Here is a 20,891-nt window from a genome sequence, read left to right as displayed (position 1 = left end):
GACCTGAAGAGTGTGTAGGAGTTAGCCGGGTGGAGGGAGATACCTGCGGAAGCAGTTCTGGCAGAAGGAATGACAAGTGAGAAGTGAGTACCAATGGAGTAAGTCATTTTCCTGAGGCTGGGATGAAAGAGGGGGAGATCCAGCAGAGCCAGTAATAGGTTTGTTGGGAATCTATCGAATAACTGCTTCAGTCCCCAAGCACCTCCTTGTTCTGTCTGCATCACCGAGAAAGAATCCTAGGCTTGGGAGCAATCTTGGAAGCACTGCCATCACTGCAAGCACTGCCATTTTCATTCAAGGCACCCGAGTATTCCTATTTGAATAAATTTAAGAAAAGTAACATCCATGAGCAAAAAACAGCGGAGTCAAGACAGTCTTAAAGATCAACATTCATTAGCAAAGAACGACGGAGTAAAGATAGCCTTATTGAAAGCTCAACACATTATCTGGCACATTACATTTTGTAAATTACTTGTTGAACTCAAGAAAACAGGTGCACTTTGAAAATGTAATTAAAAAAAAAGAAAAGAGGGTGTCACGTATAATTCCCCCAAGCTAAGAACCGGTGTTACCCTCTCTGCCTGAAACTCCTTCAGGCCTGTGTGGGCAGCAGGTCCCAGCTCGGGGCGCACTCAGCCGCGGGACTCTCCGCGGAACCGCCGGAAGGCGGAACTGCAGGCGCGCGGCACTGCTGTCCTGCGAACCTTCGGGAGTGAAGCACCCGCCGGCCCGGAAGGAGCTAACGCGAACTACGGCCGCGGCAGCCATCGCTCTTTGCGGTTGGGTGTCGGAGTGAATAGGGCCGACTCCAAGCAAGGAATTGCGTTTTCTCCAACTGCAGGTAAGTGGCGGCCTCTAGTCCCGGGAGAACTGGCGGGCGGCAGCTGTCGATCCCGGGGAAGGAGCGCCTTTGGGGCTGGGCCCACTAGATGCCCCTTCCTATAGCAGGGCGGGGAAGGGGCTCCTGTTTTTCGCCCTGGAATCTGGCGGCGGGAAGGACGACAGGTTCCTTTCGTGTTTCGCGGGGCCACTCTGACGACCATCTGGAAAGGACACCGCTGCTGTCAAATGGTGGTTATTTCAGGAATCAAAGAGATGACTCTGAACTGCAGCCAAGCCCTTCCTTGCCCTTAGCCTCAATTTCCTTACCAGGTAAGGTGAAGGCTGCGGGGATCATTGACAGCTCAGAGGCAGTGACGCGACGTGTTGTTTTCAACTCTCCCACATAGTGTGGAGACAAATCGAGCTTTCCCTACTACTAGTAGTTAACGTTTTCCCATTGCCCAAGTCCCAGTTGAGTGGGGAAAAGATACACTATACTCTTGGGGGAAAACTGCAATTATTTACAGACTGTCCCAAGAGTCTCCAACAAGGTTTAAATTCTGACTTTGACAACAGCTGAAACTCTTGACACCGTTGACCAAAAGAACCAAACTCTTCAGGAATTTTAAGGTATTAGGTACATAGGACACAATGAGCTGAAGAAATACTTTTAATTTGAAAAAGTAAACCTATTATTAGTTGCACATTTTTATCTCACATTGAAGACTGTCCTGCGTTTTTTATTTGCATCACTATTTCAGTACTTTAAAGGTTGTAAAAAGAAAATCTAATAATTTTAGGGGTGGGCATTTAAAAGCAGTCTTACTTTGAAACATTCAACATCGTCAGTGTCCAAACTTTTAGTATGGGCATTGGCCCTCCTTATCCATGGATTCTGTTTCTGAGGATTCAAGAATGGATGGAAAATATTTGGGGGAAGAAATTCCAGAAAGTTTGAAAAAGCAAAACTTCCATTTGCCAAGTGCTGACAACTATTTACATGGCATTTACATTGCATTTACAACTATTTGCTTTGTGTTAGCGGAGAAGGCAGTGGCACCCCACTCCAGTACTCTTGCCTGGAAAATCCCATCGATGGAGGAGCTTGGAAGGCTGCAGTCCATGGGGTCGCTAAGGGTTGGACATTTTCACTTTTCACTTTCACTTTTCACTTTCATGCATCGGAGAAGGAAATGGCAACCCACTCCAGTGTCCTTGCCTGGAGAATCCCAGGGACGGGGCATCCTGGTGGGCTGCTGTCTATGGGGTCGCACAGAGTTGGACACGACTGAAGTGACTCAGCAGCAGCAGCAGCAGCAGCAGCTTTGTGTTAGATACTATAAGTAATTGAAAGATTATTTAAAGTATATTAGAGGAAGTGGGAAGACTGTATGTAAATACTATGACATTTTTATACAAGGGACTTAAGGAGAGGGTGTGGGGTATGGAGGCCTGGAAACAGTCCTCTAGATCCCGGAGGGACCAAGGCCCAGAGCCTTGTCGAAATTTGACAAAACATGGCCAGAATTTGGCCTTTGTATTTCTAGTACTGTTTGAAACCGAGAGAGGGGTATTTATAGTTCCTAAATTGGTTTACGGAGAAGGCAATGGCACCCCACTCCAGTACTCTTGCCTGGAAAATCCCACGGACCGAGGAGCCTGGTCGCTGCAGTCCATTGGGTTGCTAAGAGTCGGACTCGACTGAGCGACTTCACTTTCACTTTTCACTTTCTTGCATTGGAGAAGGAAATGGCAACCCACTCCAGTGTTCTTGCCTGGAGAATCCCAGGGACAGCGGAGCCTGGTGGGCTGCCGTCTATGGGGTTGCACAGAGTCGGACACGACTGAAGCGACTTAGCAAATTGGTTTACAGATAGTATACTGATCTTATGGAATTTGTGCACTTTATATAAGCCTGACAAAATTGTGTAGAAAGTTGTGATCAATCTCTTCTACTGAAATTTCCTTACCTGGATTTGAAGGAAACTATTCTAGTGCTTTTCTGGTGACAGTGATGTTAACATTTAAAGTAAAATCAGAACATCATTAAAAATCTTTTTGTTAGTAGTAGTTATTAATATTGAAGTTGATTTCAAAATTGGCAGTTCTGTGCTTTGATTTTCAATCGATTCAGTCTAAATTAATACTACCTTATATGGTGTATTCAAAGTATTTTCATGTATGTTATCGTATTTAATCATTCTTAACACTCTGTAAGGCAGGCAGTATTTCCCTTATATCAAAGAGCAAACTGGGGCTCATGAAGATTGGCTTTCCCAGGATGAAATTACAGTATTTCAAAAGAAGCATATTCAGGACTTCCTGGTGGTCTAGTGGTTAAGACTCCATGCTTCCACCACAGGGACACAGGTTCAATCCCTGGTGGGGGAAGTTCTGCATACCATGTAATACGGCCGGGTAAGAGGCAGGGATGCACATTCAGTTCAGATTTTTTAAAATCTAGGACATCCATTCTACTCCATCCATTTTACCACAGCTCTACCATGCTTTGCTTCCCAAAGTTATTAATGTACTTACTCTAGAATCCTATTCTCAATAGGATTTATCTCCTTAGAATATTCTAGTTTTTATTTTCTACCAGCACTACTTTTTAGAGTATTTGTATCTTGTCATCTTATGTTTATTTTTTCTCTTTTTTAAGAGTTCACACCTAAATGATTTTGCTAAATTACTTATATTGTTGTTGTTTAGTTGCCAAGTCATATCCGACTCTTTTGCAACCCCATGGACTGAAGCCTGCCAGGCTCCTGTCCATAGGATTTCCCAGGCAAAAATACTGGAGTGGGTTGCCATTTCCTTTTCCAGGAGATCGTCCTGACCCAGGGATTGAACCCATTCTCCTGAATTGGCAGGCGGATTCTCTACCGCTGAGCCATCTGAGAAGCCCAAATTACGTTGTTGTTCAGGCACTCAGTCGTGTCCGACTCTTTGCGACCCCATGGGCTGCAGCACACTAGGCTTCCCTGTCCGTTGTCTCCCAGAGCTTGCTCAAACTCATGTCCATCAAGTCGGTGATGCCATCCTCCCATCTCATCCTCTGTCATCCCCTTCTCCTGCTGCCTTCAGTCTTTCCCAGATCAGGGTCTTTTCCAATGAGTCGGTTCTTTAATTTTTTAATAATTTTACTGAAAGAGAGTACATACTATAAAGGATAGTTGTACATACACTACTTAACATTGTAAGTGTACAGTTGAGAGTTTTTAGTTTATTCATGTTGTGCAACCATCACCAGTAACTCCAGAAACATTTTCATCACCCCAAAAGAAACCCAGTACTCATTAGCCACTCCCAATTTCACCTTCCCCCCAGTCTGACAACCACTAATCTACTGACTCTAAAGACTTGACTATTCTGGACTATTTCATATAGATGGAATCATTCTTATAAGTTTAATGTGGCAAGGCTTTCAGAAGTTATTTGTAATCTGAGAATTTATTTCCATTACACCCTTTGCACTGATTTTCATATTACTTGAGTAGATCACTTTTCTAATCTGTGGAGCGATTTTTCCTGTTTGGTGTTCATGCAATAAATAAATCTGCTGACGTGTATATGTTTCCTTGTTCCTGACCTTTGCTTTTCACATGTCTTAATAGTGTGTCCATGGTGTTGTGTAACCTGTTCTCAGGGCTCAGGTATCTGTTTGCGGCTAAGTAACTTTTATTCTTAGTTGGCATTTTTACCTCTACTTAAAATGACTAATGACTCCTAGCTTGTTTTAAAGATCTCAGAAGCCGTGACTTTATAGAAATATAAATATCTCATTAATTTCTAAAGAAGAGTTTCCCCATATATGTTATTAGTTATCTTGGGACAAATTTTACAAAAGCAAATCCGTACACAAAAAATGCATTTACCTGCATGGCTACCCTCTCTACCCTCCGTCAGTCTCTCTCCTACCAACAGTCATCTTCAGTGAGGACTTTGCCACTTGACTCACAGCCCTGCTTTCTGTAATACTCCCCTCCAATCTTCTGGTGATTCCACTGCCTGTCAGCGTGGACAGTACTTTGGAGCTTGCCACCACTCAGACCTTCCTTACATTCTGAACCCACATTTTCCTCCACTTTGCCGGCACAGTTTGATCACCTTTCACTTCTTGCACCCTTTTACTACGTCTACATCTGCTATTTTTAACTGAAGACTCTTCCTCTATTCTTCCAGTTCTATTCTGTGAGAAGCCTGTTTTTGATCCCCACCCATTCCCGTACTTTGTCTACCTTTGTAACTTTATCCACGCAGCCTGAACTTCTGATCAGACCACTTCAGCCTCTGTCACTAGTGCTGTCAAAGTCTTGTTCCTCTTTTTTCATTTGCTCTTCTGGAAGTCCCTAATACACATTTGCTCCTTATTCTCTAAAGCGGAGCACTGCTGGGGCGGGGCTGGGGGAGCAGCGGGAGGGATAGAAGTCAGTGCAGACTGGCACTGCTGTGAATGTTTCAGTCTTAGCAATTGGCTCTTTTTAGCCATCTTTTAACTTGATCTTTCCCCCACAGTAGCTATTCTAATCCTCAGTCTGCTCCTCAGAATTTCTCTACACTCCTTCACCTTTCCTGGCCTTCCTTCCTTTTCATCTTAGAGAAAGAGAGCATGCTCTCTGCCCGGGCTCCTCTTGAGACTTTGCCCCTTTTGCTCAATTCCTTCTCTTTCTCATCTTTGACTTATTCCTTGCCACTAGCTCCTTCCTTTCAGTGTATCAACATTATCAAACCTCACCCTCCCCTAAGAAGAAAATCTCACTTCCCTTAACATTTCGAATTTTTTGCCAGAAGAATTTCCTCACTGCCTCCACCTGCTAACTTCCATCTCATTCTCTTCTCAATAATATTAATAACAGAGGCCAAACTTTACTTACTTACTTTGTGCATTTTATCTTGTTTGCTCATAAAACGCCCTGATTTTAATTTGTTCAAGGTCACACAGCTCTGCTCGAGCCTCTGGCTGCAGGCTCTCCTGTACTGCCACTTCACTGCAAGCTGCTCATGCTCTCAACAGTCGCCTCCGTCACCAAAGCTAGCAGTGACATCTCTGCATATAATGTGACTGACTGCTTTTCTTGCCTGTCTCTTATAGTTCTTTTACCCTTCTGGGTTCTGTTGGTTCTTCCACCTGCATCTGTACCTTGAAGACTATCTCAAGTGAGAATTAATTTCTTCCATAGCATTTGGCAAGGAGACTTTAGGCAGAGATGGTGGGAAAACATTCTGATGCCAGGAAGGATAACAGGCAGATGTTTTAAGGTAAAGTACAGGTCGCCAGCAAGCAGTTTACTTTAGCCCAGGGAAAACTACAAGTAGGGAAGTGATATGTAGTATAAGCTTGGAAAGGTAGCTACAAGTAGGATGTGGAACACTGGACCAAGGAGTTTGACTGTATCATTTCTCTGCTCACAAACCTCCAGTGGCTCTCCATCCACAAGCAGAACAGCCATATAATTTAACACTTAAATTGGGACCCTTTTGAGAAGGGAAGCACTATTGATGATTACACTGAGATAACTTTACTGAGACTGTCCCCAGCCAACTGGGAGTTACAGTCACCCTGACTATGCAACAAGTCCGAGATGACATTTTGGTGAAGCTACTCTGGAGGGCATGTACAACTAGGTAGAAACATATTTTGATGTTAAGGTGGTAGTTTAGGAAACTGACACAAGGATTTTAACTAGGTGGCTCCTGTGAGAATCAAAGAAAATGCAGAAATTGATAGAACTAAGGAATGACTGGCCGTGGGATGTGAGGCAGAAGAAGGAATTACATGTCAGAGTCATGAGCTGGAGTAGTTTTAAAATGTTATGTAATGATTTAAATAACTTTAAACCTTTAAAACTATTTTTACAAAGCTTTAGAGGGCCAATGCAATGTAAGGAAAAGGGGATGGATGTGGAAGTCAGACTCATGTTTGAAACTTAGATGTGCCAATCACTAAAAGTTGAATTTTTACTTACTAGTAACTTCAGCTTCTGCAAAATGCAGTCAATAATATATTTATCCTGAAAAGTTGTTGAGGTGTTTAGTGATTATATTTGTAAAGTGCCTAGTACTGTAGGCCATGTAGTGGAAGAAATAATAGTAATAGCAGCTAAAATTGAGTGCTTCCTCCATGCTTAACACTATATGCTGTGTGTGTAGTAATTAATCTTCACAACAACCATCTCAGGTATTGTTATCCCCATTTTACAGATGAGGAAAGTGAAATAAGTTACTTAATATATTAGTAAAGTCTTAGCTTCAGAGCTGCTGCTCTTAACCTCTAGACCATACTGCTCACAGAAGTTCAATAAATGGTAGCTGGTATTTTTTTGTTTTGCTCCATTTTACTAAATTGAAATGCAGACTCAGCATTGTTTCTTATGTTCACATATTAAAAGTAGCCAGCATGAAAACCAAATGTCTACATTTAATCTCAGATTTGTTTATCAATCTGGCTTCTGCATCACTAATTAGCACCCATTGATTTTAACTCTCAGTCTCAATCCCCTAATCCCAGTTACATCATCTAACAATTCCTGACTTTTTGCTGTACCCATTCAGGCTATGGGTACCCAATCACCATCCAAGAAACCTTTCCTTAGCTGTACACTGTTGTCACCAGAGAACTGTGAAAATAGGATTTTGAATGTTGAGACAAGCAGGACTGGTTTTCTCTTGTTTTCATACATAATATAAAGTGTTATTTGTGAGCATAATATACCTCTTTCAGGCTTCCCTTGTGGCTCAGCTGGTAAAGAATCTGCCTGCAATGCGGGAGACCCCAGTTCGATCCCTGGGTTGGGACGATCCCCTGGAGAAGGGAAAGGCTACCCACTCCAGTATTCTGGCCTGGAGAATCCCATGGACTGTATAGTCCATGGAGTCGCAAAGAGTCAGACACGACTGAGGGACTTTCATTTCACTGTACCTCTTTCTGTTAGTATGCACACACATACCTCATGTCTTTTTTTTTTTTTTTTGTAATTTATTTTTGGCTGTGGTGAGTCTTTGTTGCTCCATGGGCTTTGATCTAGTTGCGGTAAGCACGGGCAACTCTCTAGTTGAGGTACACAGGCTTTTATTGTGGTGGCTTCTCTTGTTGGGGAACGTGGGCTCTAGGGTTCACAAGCTTCAGTAGCTATGGCCCATGGTCTCAGCAGCTGTGGCTCCCGGCCCTAAAGCACAGACTCAATAGCTGTGGTGCATGGGCTTAGTTCCTCTGCAGTTTGTGGGATCGTCCCAGCTCAGGGATCAAACCCGTGTCTCCTGCACAGGCAGGTGGATTCTTTACCACTGAGCTACCAGGGAAGCCGACCTCATCTCTCTGTTATTTATTTTTATTGTTTTGTTTCTATGCTCTTATGATCATTACTTCCCTAGTAGCTTAGGATTTACAATATTGGCATTTCCCCCTCTCCCCTTGTGCTTGAATTATTCTTGAAACTCTATAGGGTGAGTTGTTACCATTTTAGATAATATCCTATTCAGTTTTAACATTTGTTAGTTGCGCTTGTGTAGCTAATTTATCACTCTATAACCTTTGTGAGAGAATGAGCCATGTTTGTCATCAGTATTTGTATTCCCGTAATGTCTAGCTTAGGACCCTGGATGTTATATGAGCTAGGTAAGTATGTATTGAATTAGAAAGAAAAAAACGCAGCACACCACTGCTTTATTTGATTCTCTGCAGTGAAGATTATTATGATTTCCTTCAAAAAGCATATACCTAAAAATCTTCAGAAAAGATAAGCCACTTGTATATATTTTCTCTAAGTCTCAATTTCTCCATGACCTAAAACGATAATAGTAGAAGGAGTTGTAATTTTCAACGTGTAAAATCATAACGTCTAAGGTAATAGATTCTTCTTACATATTTATGTTGCTGATGTAGTTACAGTATCACATTCTGTGGTACTTACAAATGAAACTGTTCATTTTACCAGTGTTAATCTGGAAATCAACTGGTTGCAAGAACAAAATTCTACTTATGCTGGTTCAAGCACGAAGTTAATAGAAAAGGGGAGAAGTTACTGCCAGGATCCAGAGAATCACCTAGTAAATACTGCTAGGCCTTGTGCAAACTAGGTAGGCTGTCTCTTCTCTGCTTCTCACTCTCAAGGTGATGTGGTCTCAACATCTTAGGATGTTTCCTCTAGGAAATTTCCTCTAGGAAATTCTGAGCCTGGTGGGCCCGTCTTTGTCCAGCTTAGCCCACTTTGGAAGAGACGTGGTTAAAGAAAGGAGGGCTGTGTGTTGTACTTTGTCTAAAGAATAGCAAAGATAGCACAGCCCTTCAAACTTCTCAGAGCTGCCCAAGTTTGGGGCCTAGGTTCTTTTGTTCAGCTCTAGAAAATGAACTTTGTTGATGTGAAAGCATATTTTTGTATAAATGATACTTCTTTTCTAAAGAGGCTTTTTTTTCTCTTGGTTTTCATATTAGGTATATTAGTTTATTAAGTACATGTCAAGTAAATGCTGAACTTTTTTTTAATTTTATTTTTTAACTTTACAGTATTGTATTGGTTTTGCCATATATCAACATGAATCCTCCACAGGTATACACGTGTTCCCCATCCTGAACCCTCCTCCCTCCTCCCTCCCCGTACCATCCCTCTGGGTCGTCCCAGTGCACCAGCCCCAAGCATCCAGTATCGTGCATCGAACCTGGGCTGGCGACTCATTTCATATATGATATTATATATGTTTCAATGCCATTCTCCCAATTCATCCCACCCTCTCCCTCTCCCACAGAGTCCAAAAGACTATTCTATACATCAGTGTCTCTTTTGCTGTCTTATATACAGGGTTATTGTTACCATCTTTCTGAATTCCATATATATGCGTTAGTATACTGTATTGGTGTTTTTCTCTCTGGCTTACTTCACTCTGTATAATAGGCTCCAGTTTCATCCACCTCATTAGAACTGATTCAAATGTGTTCTTTTTAATGGCTGAGTAATACTCCATTGTATATATGTACCACAGCTTTCTTATCCATTCATCTGCTGATGGACATCTAGGTTGCTTCCATGTCCTAGCTATTATAAACAGTGCTGCAATGAACATTGGGGTACACGTGTCTCTTTCAGTTCTGGTTTCCTCAGTGTGTATGCCCAGCAGTGGGATGGCTGGGTCATAGGCAGTTCTATTTCCAGTTTTTTAAGGAATCTCCACACTGTTCTCCATAGTGGCTGTACTAGTTTGCATTCCCACCAACAGTGTAAGAGGGTTCCCTTTTCTCCACACCCTCTCCAGTAAATGCTGAATTGAACTACACTCTGCATTTTCTAGTCTGATTTAGTAATTTTTTTTTTTTTACATTTAGTAACATGATTACAATTTGAAAAATGCAAAAAGATAATAAACACAGAAATATACTGTCTGGTACCAACTGCTATAAAAGACCCAAACAAAAAGAAAAAGGGTTTTTACTCCCCATAGATTCAGAAACTTATTTCATGATTATAAATTTCCTCTCTTTTCCTTTTGGCTCCTGTCTCTTCCTCTACTCCAAGGTTTTGGTAAATATTTCATAGGCAATAGAATTTAATTTACTATTGAACATAGATTATTTCTAAACATTTTATTATGTAACACTTTGATGAACATCTTTATACATAAAGCCTTTCCTTATTTAGGACAATTTGTAAAATTTTTGTATCACCAGATACATTATTGCCAAATTGGTTTTAAAAAACATTTGTTCCAATTTATACTGCCATTAATAATGCTTCTTTTACCTCATTTTTTCTAGTCTTGGCTGTTATTTTTCATGTTTGCTACTTTGATGGGCAGGGAATGGTCTCTACATGGTATTTTAATGGCATTTTATTTTTTTATGCATCAGTATAGACCAAGTTCGGAGAAGGCAATGGCATCCTACTCCAGTACTCTTGTCTGGAGAATCCCATGGATGGAGGAGCCTGATAGGCTACAGTCCCTGGGGTCGCTAAGAGTCGGACACGACTGAGCGACTTCACTTTCACTTTTCACCTTCATGCATTGGAAAAGGAAATGGGAACCCACTCCAGTGTTCTTGCCTGGACAATCCCAGGGACAGAGGACCCTGGCGGGCTGTCGTCTATGGGGTCGCACAGGGTCGGACACGACTGACGTGACTTAGCAGCAGCAGCAGCAGCACAGACCAGGTTAGACTGGCATGGAAGAGTATTTAACTCCTTGTAGTAAGGTTGCTGTAGGATTATTTACTCACGGTTGATGTTTAATGTCATTGCTATTTAATATTGACTAAATCCCACTTTTTTTTCCAGACCCTGTAAGATTTGGCTATGTCCTTCATATTTGACTGGATTTACAGTGGTTTCAGCAGTGTGCTACAGTTTCTAGGTAATGTTGGCCCTTTGTTCTCTTTTGTTATCCCATTTAATCCTACTTACATAAAAGTGTCTTTTATTTGTCTACAGCTGCTTTATATGTAACCCAGTAGTTACAGATGTGGGCTTTGGAGTCATACAAACATATTCAACTACTCATTATACCTGTTATGAAGTAATCTTAGATAAATTGTTTTCTCCACTTTAGCCTTAATTTCCTTATGTGTAAAATGATAACAGTTCCTACCTCCTAAGGTTGTTGATAAGCATATTACTAGCAGGAATAGCTAACAGGAATAGCTACCATTTATTAGCCAGTTTCCATAAGAGCTTTATATCCTTTATCTCAGGTAATCCTCACAGGAATCCTAGGCATTATTATTTTTGCTTTTTTAATAAAAATTCATGTTCCATCAAGTACCTCATATATTATAAATGGCATTTTTTAACCTACTAAATGAGACTATTAACCCAGAGATTTTGACTAGTGATTTTCTTCTCTTTATAGATTTTACAGATAGGAAAAATGTTCTTTTATTGACACCCTTGACTTCTCACATTTTTCAGTGAAACAGGCTTTTTTTCCCCCAAAGACAGACTTTTGATTAACTTTTATGTTGGGATATACACAACTTTACTATTGCAAAAATTACAAAAATATTTCTAGTCCCATTTTCAAATTTTGCTCTAATTTGAATTGGCAGAAAGAGAAGCATTTCATGTAATTACAGATTGATAAACATAGTTCAAACTGTACTTATGGAATGATATCTTTTTTATAAATATTTCTTTCTCCACAAACATAATCTTAACTGAGGAAGTAAATCTTGCTTGGGAAATATAAATTTTGACTACTATATATTAAAAGGATAAAAGTATAAGATCAAATTTTGTCACTGTATTTTTATTTCTTAGTTGAACCTTAATATTTGCAAATTTAAAAAAAACTCAGGATGTTTTCCTTTACGTTTTAAAAATAAAATTCCTCACATTATTTTTATACTGTTGCTCTACCACAGGTCAAATGTCAGATGTTGCTATACTACCTCCAAGAGAATTCTTAAGTATTTTGTCATGTATTTGTAAGAACTGGGTCAGAAATAGGGGTTTTTAAACTTTATTTTGCTGACGTTTTGGATTATAACAGGTTGGAATCTGTATCTCAGTTTACAGAACAATGAATCTATCCTTAATTATGCTGAAAAGGCAAAAAAGACGGCATCACAGTCAGGAACAAGAAAGTTAATAGTGCTAATATCAGGAGGCAGTGTAGAGAAATGGAAATGAACCAAAGGTCTGGGATCAGTTCAGTTCAGTTCAGTCGTTCAGTCGTGTCCGACTCTTTGCGACCCCGTGAATCGCAGCACCCCAGGCCTCCCTGTCCATCACCAGCTCCCGGAGTTCACCCAGACTCACGTCCATCGAGTCAGTGATGCCATCCAGCCATCTCATCCTCTGTCGTCCCCTTCTCCTCCTGCCCCCCATCCCTCCCAGCATCAGTCTTTTCCAATGAGTCAACTCTTTGCATGAGGTGGCCAAAGTACTGGAGTTTCAGCTTTAGCATCATTCCTTCCAAAGAACACCCAGGGCTGATCTCCTTTATAATGGACTAGTTGGATCTCCTTGCAGTCCAAGGGACTCTCAAGAGTCTTCTCCAACACCACAGTTCAAAAGCATCAATTCTTTGGTGCTCGGCCTTCTTCACAGTCCAACTCTCACATCCATACATGACCAGAGGAAAAACCATAGCCTTGACTAGACGAACCTTTGTTGGCAAGGTAATGTCTCTGCTTTTCAATATGCTATCTAGGTTGGTCATAACTTTCCTTCCAAGGAGTAAGCGTCTTTTAATTTCATGGATGCAGTCACCATCTGCAGTGATTTTGAAGCCCCCAAAAATAAAGTCTGACACTGTTTCCACTGTTTCCCCATCCATTTCCCATGAAGTGATGGGACCAGATGCCATGATCTTCGTTTTCTGAATGTTGAGCTTTAAGCCAACTTTTTCACTCTCCTCTTTCACTTTCATCAAGAGGCTTTTGAGTTCCTCTTCACTTTCTGCCATAAGGGTGGTATCATCTGCATATCTGAGGTTCTTGATATTTCTCCCGGCAATCTTGATTCCAGCTTGTGCTTCTTCCAGTCCAGCGTTTCTCATGATGTACTCTGCATAGAAGTTGAATAAGCAGGGTGACAGTATACAGCCTTGACGTACTCCTTTTCCTATTTGGAACCAATCTGTTGTCCAAGTCCAGTTCTAACTGTTGCTTCCTGACCTGCATATAGGTTTCTCAAGAGGCAGGTCAGGTGGTCTGGTATTCCCATCTCTTTCAGAATTTCCCACAGTTTATTGTGATCCACACAGTCAAAGGCTTTGGCATAGTCAATAAAGCAGAAATAGATGTTTTTCTGGAACTCTCTTGCTTTTTCCATGATCCAGCGGATGTTGGCAATTTGATCTCTGGTTCCTCTGCCTTTTCTAAAACCAGCTTGAACATCAGGAAGTTCACGGTTCACATATTGCTGAAGCCTGGCTTGGAGAATTTTGAGCATTACTTTACTAGCGTGTGAGATGAGTCCAATTGTGCGGTAGTTTGAGCATTCTTTGGCATTGCCTTTCTTTGGGATTGGAATGAAAACTGACCTTTTCCAGTCCTGTGTCCACTGCTGAGTTTTCCAGATTTGCTGGCATATTGAGTGCAGCACTTTCGCAGCATCATCTTTCAGGATTTGAAATCGCTCAACTGGAATTCCATCACCTCCACTAGCTTTGTTCGTAGTGATGCTTTCTAAGGCCCACTTGACTTCACATTCCAGGATATCTGGCTCTAGGTCAGTGATCACAGACATGGGTTCAAATCTCAGACCTGACTTTAGCATTTGAGTAAATAAGTTAATTGAGTCTTCATTACTCCTTTGTAAAAAAGACAATAATGATGCCCCTATACAGAGTTGAGGATTAAGTGAAATAATGTACGCAAGTGTTTAACAGTGCCTACCACAGAACAGAAACTTAGTTCAATCCAGTTGAACGATTAAATGCTCTAGCTGTTCCCCTTTGGAATCTTATCCGGTACACTTTTACTATTTAAAAGCTAGGGTGGTAAGTGCATTGGTTAGAAGCAATCTATGTAGAAACCTTTTAAGAAATAGAAATGTTAGGGAGATTATTAATCAGTATTCACGACTGGTTCCAAATAGGAAAAGGAATACGTCAAGGCTGTACATTGTCACCCTGCTTATTTAACTTATATGCAGAGTACATCATGAGAAACGCTGGGCTGGAAGAATCACAAGCTGGAATCAAGATTGCCCGGAGAAATATCAAGAACCTCAGATATGCAGATGATACCACCCTTATGGCAGAAAGTGAAGAGGAACTCAAAAGCCTCTTGATGAAAGTGAAAGAGGAGAGTGAAAAAGTTGGCTTAAAGCTCAACATTCAGAAAACGAAGATCATGGCATCTGGTCCCATCACTTCATGGGAAATGGATGGGGAAACAGTGGAAACAGTGTCAGACTTTATTTTTGGGGGCTCCAAAATCACTGCAGTTGGTGACTGCATCCATGAAATTAAAAGACGCTTACTCCTTGGAAGGAAAGTTATGACCAACCTAGATAGCATATTGAAAAGCAGAGACATTACTTTGCCAACAAAGGTCTGTCTAGTCAAGGCTATGGTTTTTCCTGTGGTCATGTATGGATGTGAGAGTTGGACTGTGAAGAAAGCCGAGTGCCGAAGAATTGATGCTTTTGAACTGTGGTGTTGGAGAAGACTCTTAAGAGTCCCTTGGACTGCAAGGAGATCCAACTAGTTCATTATAAAGGAGATCAGCCCTGGATGTTCTTTGGAAGGAATGATGCTAAAGCTGAAACTCCAGTATTTTGGCCACTTCATGCAAAGAGTTGACTCATTGGAAAAGACTCTGATGCTGGGAGGGATTGGGGGCAGGAGGAAAAGGGGACGACAGAGGATGAGATGGCTGGATGGCATCACCGACTCAAAGGATGTGAGTTTGAGTGAACTCCGGGAGATGGTGATGGACAAGGAGGCCTGGCGTGCTGCGATTCACGGGGTCGCAAAAGAGTCAGACACGACTGAGGGACTGAACTGAACTGACTCATAATTAAAGGAGAGCTGTAGTATCCCAGCTCAAATGACTGGAAGATAATTTTCTCCTTAGGATCCAGGTTGTTGGTCGATAGGTGATTAGGCCTTGAAAAAAAATTTACTTCTTAAACTTAAATGTGAGTATATAACTAAATGTTATTTTGGCATGAACTTACTAGAAAATGGATAGCCCAATCTGTAACTGCCTAATATCTTAAAATTTTCACTTATTGATTAAATTTTTTGAGTTGCTACTGTGTTCCCTGTCCTCATATATTCCTATAAAATAAAGTTCAATACTACTGCACACCTATTAGAATGCCCCAAATTCAGATGCTGAGAATACCAAATGTTGGTGAGGATGTGAAACAACAGGAATTCTTATTCATTACTGGTGGTAATACAAAATGGTATAACCACTTTGGAAGACAGTTTGTTGTTCTCTTATGAAAGTAAACATACTCTTACCATTCCGTCCAGCAGTTGTGCTCCTTGGCATTTACCCAAAGGAACTGAAAACTTACATCCATCCAGAAACCTGCACACAGATATTTATAGCAGCTTTAGCCATAATTGCCAAAACATGGAAGCAACCAAGATGTCCTTTAGTGGGTGGATGGATAAATGAACTATGGTACAGCTAGATAATGGAATACTGTCTAGCATGAGAAAGAAAATGGGCTATCAAGCCATGAAAATACATGGAGAAACCTTACATGCATATTACTGAGTGGAAGAAGCCAATCTGAAAAGCTACATATTGTGTGATTCCAACTACATGACATTCTAGAGAAGGCAAAAATATGGAGACCATAAAAAGATGAGTGGTTGCTGGGCAGTGGGTAAGGTGGATATACAGGCAGAGTACAGAGACTTTTTAGGGCAGTGAAAATATTCTGCATAATGATGGACGTAAGTCACTAAACTTCTGTCGTCTTTTGGGGGAGAGGACAAAATATGTGGGGATATATGTGGGGACCAGAGGTATATGGGAAATATCTGTACCTTCCTTTGAGTTTTGTTGTAAACCTAAAAGTGCTCTAAGAAAAGCCTTTCAAGTATATATATAAAAAGCTCAATATGGAATTCTGCAATAAATGTAGTCTAAACTAGTCAGTGCTGTCTTTATCTGTTTATCACTGTGTCAGTGCTTGATTGATATATTTAAAATCATGTGCTTGGATATTTTTGTTGTTGCTTAGTTTTACACAGTCATGTGAATAGTTTAACCTTATTCTCAGGTAAATTTGACAGGGAACTAAACTTTTTTTACTGAAAAAAACTCACTGTAGTTTTGATTGTCAAAACAATTTATTTTTACCTGTGAAAAAAATGAAAACTCTTAATTTTTCTTTTGGTCTAGCTTCATAAATATATAATCTCAAGTACTTTATGTTTCTCTAGTAGACGGCACAAATATTTGTGAAGGGATAAATTAAAAGAGGATTTAAGTTAAATCATCAAGGGAATTGGCATTTTGGTATTGCAAGATAAGTTTAGGTCACACACATGCATTGACTGGGGCAAAGTTTAGTTTTATAATGATCTGATGTCCCAAATCATAATAGATTTAAAATAGCTCTTCAAAACTAAATATTGGTTAGAAATCCAAGCTTTTTCAGGCCAATTTATAAAATATTAGAAGTTCAAAAGGTTAATAAGTGTCTCTTTATCAAAAATCTGGGATAATTTGGAAAAGTATCCAAATAACTAAATTGTGAAGATTATATTATACTTTTATTTAAAGTCACTTTATTTCTATAACCTGTGTGGGCTATCACTGACTAATCATAGCTCTTACTCTGCAGGATTATATAAGAAAACTGGTAAATTGGTATTTCTTGGATTGGATAATGCAGGAAAAACAACGTTGCTACACATGCTAAAAGATGACAGACTCGGACAGCACGTGCCCACGTTACATCCCAGTAAGTGCGTTCTCCATACAGGGCGTTACTTGATGAAGCGATTCCCGTTCACAGGCCCTAACCAAAAGGGTTGTTTGTTTTTTGGTGGATAAATGATGATCATTTCACTTGTTCTTAATATAGTAAATGATAAGTGACCCAACTCCAGGGAGTATATTTAGATCTTGAAATAATACTCATATCGTCTTATAGTTAGTATACCTTTGTCCAACTAGAGGAGTTAAAAAGTTATTGTCTCAGGGGTTATGATAGTATATTCAACCACATATTGTTTAGGTTATAAATAGTCAGCATTACCTTTCTTATATAACCTAAATTTCTTTCAAATTTTAGAACTGTATTATTTTAATCATTATTCAGTGGACAGATTATAGTCTTATACTTTGCTGTAGCTCTTAACTTATTAACCAGTTATTTTTCTAGTTCTAACAACCTGAACTGTTTCTAACATAAAGACCATAGAATTTTTATTCCAAAAACCAAGCATATATTGATACACTTATAGAAGGTTTTCTTTTATTTTGTTTTTGGCCAGGCCCCATGGCTTGCAGGATCTTAGTCCCTCAATCAGGGATTGAACCTGAACCCACAGCAGTGAAAGCGCCAAGTCTTAACCACTGGACCACCAGGGAATTCCCTAGAAAGTGTTAAAGTAATTAAAAAATAACTCACTGTGCTTTCTTTTAGAAAGCCAACCGAAAGACATTAATAATGATTCTGTAAACCACTTAATACGTATCATTCTTAATAAGATTATGTAATAGGTACTGTTGAGAGAGTCAAGTTAAAGTGACAGAATTAGTCACTTTAAAATTAGAAACAGAAGTCTAATTTTAAAATACCTGTGGGGGACTTCCCTGGAAGTCCAGTGGTTTAAAGTCTGAGCTTCCACTGTGGGGTCACACAGATTCAGTCCTTGGTTGGGGAACTAATTTCCCACATGTTGCATAGCACAACAACAAAAACTTCTGAACTTGTTTTACTCTTGAAAAGACTATGAATCAACTACACAGAGAGTTTAAGACAAGCTAACCCACAGATTTTTAAATAATGAGTGTTGGCCTTAAAAATGAGTACAAAGTTGAGAATTGGACTAAAAGTTAAATAATACAACAGTTAATTTAATTCCGTAAATATACTAAGAACAAGGAAGGAAAACAGAACAAAACAAACTACCATTTTATCTCTAAAACTGTTAGTGAATCATTGGAAAAGGAAGATTTCATAAAATTGAAAGTTTTTTTTTACATTAGGGGAAGAAAGTGGGGCTTGACAAATAAGATTCTGATACAAGAACAAAACTGTTAAAAGAAAAATCATGGTGAAATTGAGTATATAAAATTATCTGCAAAAATAGCAGAATTGGAAGATATTACACAGTGGTCTTATGTTAGGTTTAAGTCACTTTTAAAATTTTATGTTCTTTTTAATATATTCAACAAATATTTTTTGAGCACTTGCTTTATGTCAGACATTGTTCTAAGTACTAGGAGTAAAAACAGTGGCACAAAACATGTTATCTCAACATTCCTGCATCTCATATTCATTTTAGCTTATATTTTTCAGTTAATCAAAAGCATTATGTGTACTCTCTTCATCAGCACATATATTAAAATTAGAAAGACACAGAGAAATAAGCATGGTCCCTGCAGAAGGATGACACACAAATTTGTGAAGCGTTCCGTATTTTTAAGAATGAAATTAGTGAATCTTGAGTGTCCTGAGAGGTCAGATTGCTGTCAGACATGGCCCACGGACATGGACATGAACAAGGTCCTAGTAAAATGGAACTTCCAGATTATAAACAATGGAAGATAGAAGGGACACCATTAGAAACCGTCCAGGAGAAACTGGCCGCACAAGGACTAAGGGATCCATGGGGCCGCAATGAAGCTTGGAGATACATGGGTGGCTTTGCAAATAAAGTTTCCTTTGTTGGAGCATTATTAAAAGGATTCAAGTGGGGATTTGCTGCATTTGTGGTAGCTGTAGGGGCTGAATATTACCTGGAGTCCCAGAAAAAAGATAAGAAACATCACTGAAGATAATACCTGGAAATATCTTTTAATGTCTTAACTTTCTTATAAAAAGATTTCTTCACTGTAGCCTACTCACCTGTGTGTTTATTCCTTAAGGAATACTAGTAAGATTTAAGAAAACAAGAAAACATGAAAGAAAAAAAAAAGAATGAAATTAAAAATACTCTCTAACACCATACCAAAAATAAACTCAAAATGGATTAAAGATCTAAATATAAGACTGGATACTATAAAACTCTTAGAGGAAAATGTAGGCAGAACACTCTCTGACATAAATCTCAGCAGTATCTTTTTTGATCGACTTCTAGAGTAATGAAAATAAAAATAAACAAATAGGGTCTAATTAAGCTTAAAAGCTTTTGTATAGCAAAAGAAACCATAAACAAAATAAAAAGCCACAGAATAGGAGAAAATAGTTGCAAAGAGACTGACAAGGGATTAATCTCCAAAATATACAAACAGCTCATGCAGCTCAATGTCAAGAAAACAAACAACCCAATCGAAAAATGGGCAGAAGATCTACATAGACATTTCTTCAAAGATGACAGATGGCAAAAAGGCACATGAACAGGCATTCAACATCACTAATTATTAGAGAAATGCAAATCAAAACTACAGTGAGGTATCACCTCACATCAGTCATAATGGCCATCATCAGAAAAATCTACAAACAATAAAGGCTGGAGAGGGTTTGGAGAAAAGGTAACCCTCTTACATTGTTGGTGGGAATGTAAATTGGTACAACTATTTTGGAGAACAGTATGACAGTTCCTTAAAAAACTAAATATAGAACTACCATATGGTTCAACAGTCTCACTCCTGGGCATATATCTGGAGAAAAACTATAATTAAAACGATACATGCTCCCCAGTGTTCACTGCAGCACTGTTTAGAATAGTCAGGACATGGAAGCAACCCAAATGTCCATCAACAGAGGAATGGATAAAGAAGATGTAGTACATATATACAATGGAATGTTGTTGTTGTTTAGTCAACTCAGTTGTGTCCAACTGTTTGTGACCCCATGGACTGTAGCCTGCCACGCTCCTCTATCCATGGCATTTCCCAGGCAAGAAAACTGGAGTTGGTTGCTGTTTTCCTCTCCAGGGTCTCTTCCCAACCCAGGGATTGATTACTCAGCCATAAAAAAGAATGAAACAATGCCATCTGCAGCAACATGGATGGACCTAGAGATTATCATACTAAGTGAAGTAAGTCAGACAAAGACAAATATCATATGGTATCAGCCATATGTGGAATCTAGTAAAAAGTGATACAAATGTACTTATTTACAAAACAGACTCACAGATCTTGAAGTCAAATTTATGGTTTATCAAAGGGGAAACATGGGACAAGTAATAAATTAGGAGATATGGATTAACATATACACACCACTATATATAAAATAGGTAACTAACAAGAGCCTACTGTATAGTACAGGGAACTCTACTCAATATTCTGTAATAACCTGTATGGGAAAAGAATCTGAAAAAGAATGGATAAATACATATGATTCACTTCGCTGTACACCTGAAACTAACACAATACTATAAATCAACCATACTCCAATAAAAAATTTTTTTAATGAATATGGGAGAAAGGTAACATGTATCTACCCTATGATCTGGCAGTTCCACTGCTGATATTTATCTTGGAAAAATGA

The 20,891-nt window shown here is 39.5% G+C and overlaps 2 protein-coding genes, 1 non-coding gene and 1 pseudogene across 7 annotated transcripts in view; 3 read left to right on the top strand and 1 right to left on the bottom strand.

The window, feature by feature from the left end:
• Nucleotides 1-665, bottom strand: part of SEC24A (SEC24 homolog A, COPII component) — an 80,413-nt gene extending 79,748 nt beyond the window's left edge. For both annotated transcript variants that reach the window (XM_086411614.1, XM_086411612.1), the window contains exon 1: nt 573-665. The gene's annotated coding sequence lies outside the window, so the exon portion shown is untranslated. The remainder of the gene's footprint in view (nt 1-572) is intronic.
• Nucleotides 666-746: 81 nt separating this feature from the next.
• Nucleotides 747-20,891, top strand: part of SAR1B (secretion associated Ras related GTPase 1B) — a 34,289-nt gene continuing 14,144 nt past the window's right edge. For 2 of the 3 annotated variants that reach the window (XR_015167425.1, XM_086411664.1), the window contains exons 1-3: nt 747-841; nt 11,088-11,163; nt 17,070-17,189. Coding sequence is in view for 2 of the 3 variants with exons in the window: in XM_086411664.1 (XP_086267790.1) it covers nt 11,106-11,163; nt 17,070-17,189 (178 nt within the window). In the remaining variant the exon portion in view is untranslated. Of the gene's footprint in view, nt 1,153-11,087; nt 11,164-17,069; nt 17,190-20,891 lie in introns of all 3 variants that reach the window. The other variant, XM_086411665.1, reaches the window with a different exon arrangement.
• On the top strand, nt 18,775-18,880 carry LOC147369383 (U6 spliceosomal RNA). Its single transcript, XR_015168727.1, has one exon. It is a non-coding gene; the product is annotated as a U6 spliceosomal RNA (small nuclear RNA).
• On the top strand, nt 18,826-19,294 carry LOC147369382 (NADH dehydrogenase [ubiquinone] 1 beta subcomplex subunit 3 pseudogene; annotated as a pseudogene). Its single transcript, XR_015167428.1, has one exon. The product of XR_015167428.1 is annotated as an NADH dehydrogenase [ubiquinone] 1 beta subcomplex subunit 3 pseudogene (transcript).

The sequence above is a fragment of the Bos grunniens genome, chromosome 7, assembly GCF_055505025.1.
Source record: "Bos grunniens cultivar Pamir isolate PY7600 chromosome 7, Bosgru_T2T1.0, whole genome shotgun sequence".
NCBI classification, from domain to species: domain Eukaryota; kingdom Metazoa; phylum Chordata; class Mammalia; order Artiodactyla; family Bovidae; genus Bos; species Bos grunniens.
Note: the sequence above shows the minus strand (reverse complement) of the source record. Positions and strands in the feature narration are given on the sequence as shown.